The sequence below is a fragment of the Condylura cristata genome, unplaced genomic scaffold, assembly GCF_000260355.1.
Source record: "Condylura cristata isolate star-nosed mole 26May11 unplaced genomic scaffold, ConCri1.0 scaffold00029, whole genome shotgun sequence".
Taxonomy (NCBI): Eukaryota; Metazoa; Chordata; class Mammalia; order Eulipotyphla; family Talpidae; genus Condylura; species Condylura cristata.
This window is the reverse complement of record NW_004567130.1, coordinates 19,395,228-19,407,540: the sequence shown is the minus strand read 5'-3', so window position 1 is coordinate 19,407,540 and position 12,313 is coordinate 19,395,228. Positions and strand designations below refer to the sequence as shown.

The 12,313-nt window shown below is 40.3% G+C and overlaps 1 protein-coding gene across 1 annotated transcript in view; it reads right to left on the bottom strand.

Moving 5' to 3' along the window:
• Window positions 1-12,313, bottom strand: part of RYR2 (ryanodine receptor 2 (cardiac)) — a 385,785-nt gene that overhangs the window by 90,552 nt on the left and 282,920 nt on the right. The window contains exons 66-69 of the mRNA XM_012730855.1: window positions 7,899-7,959; window positions 5,943-6,181; window positions 4,464-4,545; window positions 2,098-2,228 (exon numbers count right to left, since the gene is read on the bottom strand). Of these exons, the coding sequence (XP_012586309.1) occupies window positions 2,098-2,228; window positions 4,464-4,545; window positions 5,943-6,181; window positions 7,899-7,959 (513 nt within the window). The remainder of the gene's footprint in view (window positions 1-2,097; window positions 2,229-4,463; window positions 4,546-5,942; window positions 6,182-7,898; window positions 7,960-12,313) is intronic.

Genomic DNA, 12,313 nt, shown 5'->3' with positions numbered 1-12,313 from the left:
CACCATAGAGGATGTAGACATCCAGCTCCTCACTTTAGCAGCTGTGTCTACCATTCCTTGCCCCGGTGTTCCCTACTCTGAATTCTGTCACATACATTGATCAGTCTAGTCCCTCTCTCCACTGCAACTAAAAACACCCTGTGGAAAATAATCACACCCCATTCACCCTTTTGTCATATACCTTTTCCTTCTACCACAGTGACATCACAAACAATCATTTGTTAAGCACCTGATTAAAAAAATCATGAAGGAGATGATTAAATTTAATTCATTTACGTGGCCATGCAAATGATGAGTTCCGCAAACATAAGCAGGTAAATTACCTTACTGTTTCCCTACAGTTTCATTAGAGTTAATGAAATACACACCTGCTTCACTTTTGACTCATAGCAAAACTAAGGACTAATCAAGTGCTTAATAAGGCAACATGTTAGAAGACATGTTTACCCAGATGATTAGTAACTGAAACTCAACCATGTTTTACTATTTACAGATATATTATGAAAAAGATAGAAAAATATTGCTAAGTCCTGCTCAACATATTTTCCTCCTCTTTTACATAAAATCAGCAGGTCACACATCATCACTTTAGATGTTAAAAGATTCTCCACTTGATAAAATTAACTATAAAGTCAGGCGCTCTCGTTAAAAAAAAGTTACAACTTTATTAAGAGAGCAGCATATATTTGTGGCTAGCAAATTGTTCTCACCCAAACATTTAGAACAGTTTGGAGCTGTTGAAAAAATATATATACTTCCCTTAGAGGAAATCAATCAGGAAAAATATTCTGAGAGAAAGCACTTGTACAATGGTGAGGCTTTGAGAACTCTTAGTTGCGTTAAGTGGCTGTTTAGAGGGATGACTGGTTTTCACTTGATTAATTTAACTTCTAGTAAATAATTCTGATGGGTCTGCAAGGGCCAATCACTGCAATCTTCAACAAAGGGTTTCAAGGTTTTCCTAATGGAGACAATGAAAAAAGGAAGAAGGATCCAGCCGCTCTGATGGAGGAGATCCTGAGACTCAGTGCTGTCCTGCTGGGCCGACAGTTAGGTTCCGGCCAGGGAAGGACCCCAGGGCACAGCAGGCCCTCCTGGCTCCCCGCTGCTCCCCTCTGCAGGGGGCTTCGGTAGATCCAGCTGTTCTGTTCTGCTCCCCGCTCTGTCTCTGGGGCTTCCTCTGGCTCCCTATAACTCTGGGCTGCACCCAAATTCTTGTATGCATAAATTATATATATATATATATTAAGTAAAGCACCTATCTACCTAGAAAATTATCAAATTTGGGAAATAATGTATTTTTTTTAATAAAACCATCCACCTGGAAAATGATCAAATTCTCCCACATGGAAAACAACGATGCAGGAAGACCCCTGTGTGTACATCAATGGAAATCTTAGAAATGTGCCAACTAGGGCAAGAACAAATTAAACTTATTAACTGTTTCTTATACTGATGCTTTTAAGTTTTTTAATAATAAAAGTTGGACCAAGCTACTCAAATCACATACAATAACTTGGCCCATAATGTAGGCATCTGGTGAAAAGGGAAGGCAAAGGTACAAACCCAGAAACAAGTGAGCATCAATGCCATACACCTGCCGAGGCCATACGGGGCAAGTGAGTCATTAATGTGACTTGTTCACTACCTGCCGATTACTGTGTCTTACTCCTAAGTGTTCATCTGTGTGTGGCTCATTAACGTTGGCTAAATTTACTACTTTTTCTTTTAGAAACAAAAAAGGGTTATACAACATTCCAAAAAAAAAAAAATTCCAAGTAACAGTTAAGAAGCTACAAAGATTTCTTGTTTAATACTTTACCAGTGATAAAGATGGGGGGGTGGAATTCCACTAATTCCATCATGACTTTGTAAAACTGAAAGCCTGATTGTATGACCAAGACATGATATATTTTTGATCATAAATTTTCAGCATTATAATAAAATAGTTAACTGAGGGGGGAAAAAACAAATAACACAAGAAAAATGGCATTAGAGACAACGACATGAAACGAACCATTTTAAAAACTCAGAGTGATTTTTAAAATATCATGGAAGTAGCATTAAGCCTTGTATCTCAACTAGCTTCTGCATTACCTGCTCTCTCCCGTGAAGATTTAGTGTTGTAGATAGAGTAAATGTTGTGTTTGTCAAGATGAGTTTCCAGAAATGCTACAGGAAAGGCACTAGCAAAGGCAGCCAGGCATTCTCCCAATGCAGACCGTTGCCTGAAAGTAGAAAACACTCATATTGCTTTTTCTTCCAATGAATAACTAAAGAAATCACATGAAAATCGGCAAGCTAACCTGAAAGAAGGATAATAATAATGCCACAAATAAATAAATTCCAAATCTAATTTCTATATTGCAAATCATTACCTGCTCTGTCAATAGCAAAGATACTGTAAAGGAATGGCAAGTCGACCTTTGTTTCAAAAAAGAGAAAAAAGATAAATTTCACGGTAGACAAAAAGAAATTTAAAATCATACAAACTGAGACACAAGAGAATACTGCCAAGAACACACCCCTACAAGTCTGTACAATGTTTTGTTTTTCTTTGTTCTTTATTTTTCTTCAGCATAATGACCTACTGAAGAATTCTTGGCATGTGAGTTGACTGATAAAATTGTTTCAGTGAAGTACTAACCATAAGTATAATTTTCTGAAAATTGACCATATACAAACAATTTTAGGATAGCTGTGAAATGCAAAGCATACTAAATACTAAACATTATTGACAACACACAATTAATGTATTGATTTCAAGGGAAGGAAGTGACTAAAGAATCAGACTGTGAATAACTCAACTACTGTTAGGCCCAAGGCTCCCCTGGCATTGGTAGAAATTCTTTTTCTCCTTAGTTAGCTACTTAATTCAATGTTTCACAGGCATAATTAGTGTTCATCAAATGTGGATTGATAGGAGAACTATTTCAGCATATTATAAACACCTTCGGCAATTTATAGAAATATTTAAGATGTCAATAAGAGGATCTAACTAAGAAAAGATGAGGCACTCTCTTAGGTAGCTTTAAATTTCTCAAAATAAAACATTTGAAATGAAGATTTGGTTATCTAATACCTTAATTAAAAATTACAGGATGTCTAATCAACTAGGGGAAAATAACCCTTCATAGAATGAACACAAAATAAACATTCAGTAACATTTCATTGTTAAAATTAACTTAGGGCACCAAGGACTTAGTTTGATTCAGACAGACCCGTACGTTCTAAACTTATGTCACTGGAGAGACATTATTTCAATTTTTCAAGTTTTGCTCTCCTTACCTAAAGATAGGGCTTCAGAATTCTGAAATTCTGCATCTTGAATGGGTTTAATGAGTGTTTTCAAACAATGAGAAATAATTTATATAAGAACGTTACAGATTAAAATGTTTCAAGAGGACTCCAAAGAAGTTTAGGTATCCCCTTATATCTGATTGGTCTTGTCCTTTTATATCACTAATAATTCATGTGAATTCTTTAATAATTTGCTTGAAAATTATGAATGCATTACAAAATCTCAGATGCACGCTAATAATTTGTCTTGATATTATGGGAGTAGCCATCTTACTTTCAGAAGAATTTTATTTAAATATTTAGATTTTATTAGTATAGTGTCATTTTATTTCTTCAAATATATTGCAGTAATCTTCAAACTTTTATTTTTATATTCTCTCAACAACAAGGTTAACTGAAATATATGTACTTATTTTTTAAGAACCTAACAAAATCATTTCACACTTTTGCCAAGAAAGACACAGATAAAACTAGTGTCAACAGAAGAGTAACTGCCAAAACAAGAGCTCGAACTGCCAGATCTTAACTATATTGCAAAACACTAACCACTAATTATTTAAAATTAAAGGTTGTAACAGTGCAGCAGTTCTAGAAACAATCTGGCACTTCTTTAATGTATGAGGAAGATTTTATTTTAAATTAGCACTTAAAAAATAATATTTAGTAAATTACTGGTTTGCATACATATGCTAAATAATTTTAAATCGACATTTGAATTCCTATTTAACAGCAAAAGGAAACACCAAATTCAGATGTAATTCTAGCTGAACTCCCATTGTACACCGCAAGTGACTGCTTCAGCTATTTCTGATGCCCTTCAACTTTTCACATTACTTTACTTAACCATAATTTATTTGGCTGAGGACTCATGCCATATTTCATTTAAAAAAAGAAAGTGGTTCGACACAAATGTATTTATCTCTGACTTAGCTTCTACCTCTTTTCTGTTGAGTGGGAAAATGGCACATTTTAACGTGTTACTGATCGCCCCACGTCATTCTCTACCACCCCACAACTTTAACCTGCATAAAGAGTTTAATTACTCCGAAGGAAGTCAATACGTCACCCTGGAGTTCAGTTTACAACTAAGTAAAGGCTTTTGCAATAAATAACCATAACTCTTGCCATGGCCATTAATTAAAGCTAAACTCTTAAAATCTTACCTTTCCACATAAATACTTTTGCTGGTTCCCAAAGCATATAAGCTAGTCAAAATCCTGTAACAGGACACCTGGACATCTTCCACTAAGGAAAAAGAAGTTTTCACTTGAAAAATACACTTGTTATTTACACATTGTGAGAAAGTTTAGGCTACTGTCAAGGCATATTTTAACACTTTTAACATATGTTAACATTTGGAAAAGAAATATAAATACAAATAAATAGGCAAAAAGAATGGTAAATACTTTTGCTCAAACAAAATGCAAAGGAACTGACTTCTAAAGGATCATGCTGTGGTTCTTGAATGAACAAGAATGAGAATGGGGAAGGACAAAGTATGTTGATCATTTCTGAAATTCTCTGGCTTAGGTTAGTCACGCTAAAAGTTTTTGAAGTAGATAATCAAATAAAACAAATCTACAAGACATATACAAAAGGCAACGAGCCGAAGAACCTGGAATCTCTATTTCTAACTCTGCCATGATTTCTGGAGGAAACCACAGGACGTGAGCGGAGATACGGTCCTGGCCTCCAGCTGTTCTGTGTGCACAACGCTGCAAACATGCCCCTCCAGGTTCACACAACTACCGGGTGAGCAGTGATGATGTTATTCACTGAGTGACACAGGCTGGGTCTTAAGGGCTGCAGTTCGCCTGGGAGACCTACAGTGTTGACAGTCTGAGTGTGAGCGTCAGTCAGGACGCAGATGACTGACAAGAGCTCAGGTGTGGACTCATGTTTCTAAGCAGCCAGAGATCAGAAAATCAGGACTGCCATCCTCGCGAGGATGATCCCCTAACACCACATACTCGTGGTCCCTTCTGTGAATCCATGAGCTCCAAAATAGAGATGCAACCCCCTCTTTCTGTGAATCAAACGTCAACGCAAAATGTTGTGCAAAAACACAAGCATTTTAACAAATTTGCAATGCTTGAGACATTTTTAATAATTACAGAATTCCAACCCAAAGCAGCTGATGATATCCCTCAAGAAGAAGAGAATGGAATTATAAACAGGAGATATTTGAGTCATCTAGTACCCCAGCCAACTTAGTGGAAGACAGTCTCAGGAGTCATCCTACTTTTGGGGAGTGAAGCCTGTGGATTGACTCAATGATCTGAAAACATCTAATGTTGCTTGTTATATAATAAAACCACTTGTTATATAATAAAACCACGTGAAAAAAATCCCCATGGAAGGAGACAACATCAGAAACAAAATCTACAACTTGCACTTAAGTGATGAGGGTGGTCCCCTAACACCACATATTCGTGGTCCCTTCTGTGAATCCATGAGCCCCAAAATAGAGATGCAATTCCCTCTTTCTGGGGCTCAAGCATCAACACATAATGTTGTGCAAGAGCACAAGCACTTTAACAAATCCGCAATGCCTGAATCACCCAGACGCGTTTTTTTTCTTTTTTTACGACTTCTAACTGCACTGTTTAGACAATGAAGCTCTAAGTATTGGATTCACATACGTATCAGATCTTCTCCGAACTGATGCTGGCCGATGTGCTCGAACAAGGACGACAGCACCGGCAGCAGTGCCACGGTGGTGTAGTTGATGATCTGAGTGACGCCCTTGGGCTGGCTTCGGGTGTGCGTGAACTGGCCCTGCTTCAGGTTCTCCAGCGTCTTCTCCAGGTCCTCTGCAGCATTGTCCAGAAACGTCCTGAGTGCGCTTTTAACGGTCTCCAGGCCCGTCTTCATTACAGTCCTACAAAATAAACAAGGGGCCTTATCCCTGCAAGAGGAGCAAGTGAATCCAAACCAGAGACAGCTTCTCCTTTGTGCCTCTCTGTTCATTGCATAGGTCACGCTGTCAATTCATTTTTTTTTAAAGATGTATTTATTGATGCACACAGAGCTGGGGTACAGGCCAGAGGTGCAGGGGGTGAGAGGATTTCCCCAGAGACAGAGCGGGGAACAGAACAGGCTGACTGACGAAGCACACTGCTGAGGGAAGCAGCAGGCGGGTCAGGAGAGGTCTGCTGTGCCCTTTGGGTCACCTCTGGGGCGGGGATCGAACTCGTGCTGAAGCGTCTTTAGCTTCTCAGTGCTGTGCTGTCACCCGCTGTGCCACCAGGGAGGGCCCGTCAACTCATTTTTTAAATCCATGCTCCAACTGTTTAAGTGTGACGAATCTGCAGCAGTGTAACACTATTCATACCTAACCTTTCCTGAACAGTCATTGCCAAGCAGGACCTCAGAGCGAAGGGCACTGGTCATGCTTTATGCCTTCATAAGTGGTTTGAAATTTAATAATAGTTGTTTTATAATTAATAGTAGTGAGTTCAGTCCAAAATCAACACAAGTTGACTATCTCCTGGGGATTACAGTGTGAACGAAAAATTTAATGTCACCTAAACCCAGTGTCTAAGTAACAGAGCTACTTTAAGCGCACAGGGAGTCTTTTCTAAATAAGCCTGCGAAGGTTGAACTTCGCAGTGACGCTACTATTTCTTTTAAGAACTGGAGGTGTAATGTGGACTTTCCTTTCTTCACTTACATTCCAGAACATCTCAGAGTTTTGATCATGAAAATGCATAATCAAGGGATATTATGGAATATTCTTTGGAGAGACATTTTGGGAGCTTAGATTCAGATTCATCCTGGAAAACGAATTAAATGTCTGGCTTAAAGGCTCAATCGATCCCGCTAAATGAACTGATTTTGTGCCTATTGATTACGTTAGCTGCTTGGCCACGAGAGAGAGATGCAGTAGAAAGTTAGTAGACTTTGAATTGCTCAACATCGATATTTAATTTTCAAACTTAAGATTCACTTTCCTCAGCTGTAAAACTCATGCCGCATCTATCGTTAAATTTATAAACGTGGAGCACAAGAATCTTGCCCAGGAGTGAGTAAGACTCTGGCGTTACAGCTTACCCTTGTGTCCTCCTGTGGCATTATTTCTTTTTTATTTGTTTTTTTTACTTTAATATATATTTTTACACCATTCTTAATCTTTGCACAATGTGTGCTTTCCCGTCTTGGCCGTAACCCGTCGACTTCCCGCCACCAGATACCCTCTGTGCCCTCACCACAGCCCCGTGCGCTCCTCCGCCCCAGTTTTGATCCTGTCCCCTCTCCACCCTGTAGAATGTCTCTGCTTTATAGTCGTTTGTTGGTTTCAGGTTTTACTTTATTATACTTGCTTTTTTTCTGACCCCTCATCGTCCTGCTACGAGTGACATGATTTCTAATACGAGCCTCAGATCCATTACTAGCTGCTACACCAATTCCTTGAATTTTAAATAGCAACCTGTATAAAATCATATTAAGATGGCATTGTATTCGTAAATTTATAGAGATTTTCTTTCCCCCTACGCTAAAGTCTTCACTACAATCATAAAGAACAAAACCAGTGCGGGGCCCTTTTCAATCTGTTTCCCTGCGTGTGCATTTACTGAGAAGTGAACACATCCACTTACCTTGCATCCAAGGTCTGACCCAAAATGTGGAGACAGTTCACAATGGATGTCGCATCATTTCCTAAAGAAGAAACAAAGCTCTGTGTACATTGCCCTGAGCATGTCCCAGTGATCTCGTGATTAGTATTTGTAGTCCACAAGTTAGTCAACAGCACAAATAAATAATAACTCAATAAAAAGATTTTTAAGAATCAAGTTTAAACTCATGCAGGTTTTCTGCTTAAAAGTGATTATGCGAATGTAAGTAGAAAAGCAATAAAGCATTTCTCACCAAAGAGCTGACATACTCAAGAAGCATTCAAAGCACTATTCCCGGCTGAGAGCTCTCACTGAATTCTTAAACTCTCTTCCCCTCCCCATACTACATCGTCGGTTTTGTTTCTCAACTTTTTAAGTCAGCTCCTAGCCTTTATGAAGTGAGGTGGGCTAAAAGACTAATACATTTATTTCTATTTTAATTACATCAAGTGTCGTTTTCTTATTGTATTCCATCGTATCAAGAAGAATTGATTTGCCTTAACTCAATTGCCAGAAGAGTATTTAGTTTGCCTAGTTGCTGTTCATCTTTGGTGAAAAAGAAGCACCAAACTCACATGTCAAAAAAACATCAGAGGCTGAAGAACTGTTTCTCTTACAAGATATTTGAAATGGGGCTAACTCTCCTTGAAAGATGGAGTTCACTCATTTTGATGGACACATTTTGCCAAAAAGTACAAAAGTATACAGTTAATTTTGATTTCACTTTGTGACAAGGAGCCATACAACAGCAAATAAATAATAAATTCGAAGTAACAAGGTAATTTAAATGCTCACACTATAATTTGACACTTCCTCGTTCTACGCTTTCCTATTTATAACACAGAAGTGTTATTTCCTGTCTGCTGAGATTAAAGACTTATCACAGGGTTTATAACACTTGCGTATGTTCTATTCTGTATACGAAGTATCCTAAAATAAATGAATTAAAAACATGAAATACATGGAGATTAATCATTTTCTTAGGGCTGGACAAGTCACTTTAGTGACTTGGTACAAAAAAGAAAAAGAAAAGCTATCATTGCTGATACAGAATTATTTAAGAAAATGTTGTATCCATCCGTGCCTCAGGACTTCTGTTAATAATGAAGACAAAATCAGCAGAATTTCGTATGCCCTTCTCTAACAACGAGCATCCTGGCACTACTATAACCCCTAGAAGAACTACACATGTAATTATTCAGTCACTTAATACATATGCTAAACACCACCTACTCTCCCTCTCCACTCGTGAGAAAAAGAGAACTATGGTAAATGTTCTTCAATGGAAAACGAACCATTTAGTAAACAAACCAATGTATGTAACACACCATCAGGTCATAACGAAAAATAAGAATTAGTCCGACTTCACAAAGCGCTGAGGAGCGAGAGTGTCTTGAGACCGCCCCAAGAGGGGGCCCTGGAGACAGAGCTTGAACCAGGCGAAGGGAGGTGCTTTGCGCACCTGTGAGGGCCGGGCCGGGCCGGGGAGGAGACGGAGAATGGAAAGGCCCTGAGGAGGGCGCGTCCAGGCTCCGGGAAAGGACACTGAGTGGCCGATGGGAGAGATGCGGGAAGGAGCAAGGAGGCGCGGGGTGGGGGGCCCGTCCTACAAGGTGGCGATGAAGCCAGCACCCTGGCTTTTCTAAAAGAGCAGCAGATGTTGAACAGGATGGGATCGGGTTTGTATTTTAAAAGTATTAACTCACAGCGTGCAGAACTCTGGAGGAATAGAGGTTACTTAAGAAGCTACGCAGCAGTCCACACTAAGAGGATCTGTGATGCTACGTTTGGATTAGGCTGTTCGTGGGGGAGAAACTCCAAGTGCTTGAAGGTGAGGGAGAGGGCAAGAGGTCAGCGACACGCGATTGTTTGAGAGAGCAAGTACTGAGCCTGGGGTCACCAGAAGCTGGAGTGAGTGATGTGGGGGGGCGCTCCAGGGGGAGCAGAGGTGGGGGAGAAGGGGGCGCTGCATCCTCTGCTTTGGAGGTTCAGGGTGATGGACCCCGTCACCTCTGGCAAAAATTCAGAATAGACCACACACGCAAAAGTCTGCAGTGAAGAGAAAAGATCCGGTGGCCGCTCTGTCCTTGGGCATCACAGGTACATGGCCAGCTAGAGACCATGGGCAGGGATGGAGTGGGGCAGCGGAGCTTGAGTCTGGGAAAAGAAGCCTGAAGATCCCCAGTGCTTGGAGCTGAAAGATGAAGGTGCGGCATAAAGACACGAGGAAGGAGGCGGCACAGGAGGAAAAACGCAGGGCGCTGCAGCCTGACTTCGCAGCCGTCAGCGGGACCGTCCCCTCCCTCGCTGGAGCACGCGGCGCCACCCTGCCCTGTCCTTTCACTCTGTGCTCTCGGAGAACAGACGGCCACTGCCCGTCCTCTGAGCCCACCACGCCCTTGGCCGAGCTCCACAGTCAGAGCGTGAGGCCAGGTCTCTGTTCACTTGTTCCCTGATCAGAACAGCGCCCGACAGTGCAGCAGACACTTCCGAACTGGGGAGTTACTGTGGGTGAGAAACAGCACGAGGCCAGACAAGTCCTGTGGGTCAACAAAGCGAGTCTGCAAACAAGCGGTTTCTGTGATGGGTGAAGTTCCAGGAACGCACACATTCTGGGAGACGCCAGAGCAGATGGAACACAATTTCAGGCGGAAAGATGTCAGTGTGATGACAACTAAATGATGGCAGAAGGACCTTAAGGGTCACTGGAAAAGGTTTACTCGGACCTTCAACATTTTAACGTGTAGAACAAGCAAGAACATTTCTTCTAGGAGTAATCGTGAAAGTCTAACAGCCTTGAAGTGACTTCTAGGCTTCTAATGGAATAAGAGTCAGAAAGGTCATCGCGCTGTTAGTAAGGACCGGAAGGGCCAGTGCGAGTGTAACACAAGAGGACAGTTGGGGGTGATGGCTGTATGTATGTTCGTGACTCTATACAGTTGCTTCACTGCTATGGCTAGAATAAAAGCCAAAAGCTGGAGACTTCCCAACTCGTGATCTCTCAAAGATTAAGCTATGTCCCCTGTATTTTAAATCTACCTCTCACTCCATTTCAACACTTGGAGAAACTTTTATGATTTGTCTCTCCGTGGCTGTGTGTGAGAGAGAGAAGTGTAAAAGGTATAACAGTAAAGTCCTGGCTCACACTTGAGTCCAATAACAGCTCGCAATGGGATTTTTAATCATTGTCACAACTCAAAGCTAACTCAACTCACTAAAATAATAAATATGACAAAGTTAAAATGGATGGGCAATGTATCTTTTTTGTGCTCTTATTACAAATGATAGTTCTTCCATAACAGCTTTCAGGATGCAGGCATTTGCAATGTTATCCAAAATTTCACCCTGCTTCGAGCATGCTTTCTGCCTCATCATCTGAGTTTAACAAGCAGCTCAGATGCTGACAGTCCTCTGGGGGCCGGCCACGCAGCCACTGTCACTCTGAGATGCACTCTTCAGTTTCCTGACATGACTCTTGACAACAATACCTCACGGTATTCTCTTAAGAAATGATTAATCCTGGCAGAAGTCTTATTCATATGAAAGAAACTTCTGCCAGAAGACAGAAAGTTTTTGGAAAATTAAGAGCAGTTAGAGGACAGTGAGGAGCGACAGTGACTAGTGTTTCTGAAGCCTCTGATATCAAAAAGAATAAAAAGATTGATTCCCTAACTTAGGAAGTTCAGTTAAACCAATGCCATATTTTAGAAATGGTATTTACTCATGGTTCAAAGTCAGGAAGTTCTCTCATAGTGATATGCTCCGATGAGAGAAATACCGTATCGCTCCACAGCTATCTTCTAAGATTGTCCTCATAAGTGTCTGATTTGAACATCTCTGACCTAACCCGATCTCTCCATAAGAAACAGGTTATTTCTCAATGTAGCATATATATCAAGGTGCATCCGGGAAACCCTTGTCTTTGCTGTGTGAACTGTCGTAAAATGATAGACATTTTGAGTTAGGAAAAGACCTTAATCATTCTTTAGTGGTAACTAGCAGATTGTACATGATTGAACCATTTACATTCTCAGTATAGTGACACCAAATTCTCACATATGCACTGTCATCGGAAATTCTTAGTATTTTAAATGGTTTTCCTTTTATCATAGGGGACCCATAAAATAGCACAGGCCCATGTGAATCTTTCTAGGGATAATACATACATTAATTTTCTGGTATCTCCTGATACAAGAGCAGACCTCACTTCAGTATATGAATGAGGGTTGTTTTTGGTGGGGAGAGGGGCTAGTGGAAGTATCAACATAAACTCAGTCACAGATTTTTTTCAATCAGGAAGAGATACTAATAGGTTTTACTCTATCCCTTCATTACCAAAATTCTTCAAACATAAATTAAGATTAATGTTCTAGTTTAAATCAGCATATTTAACTGGG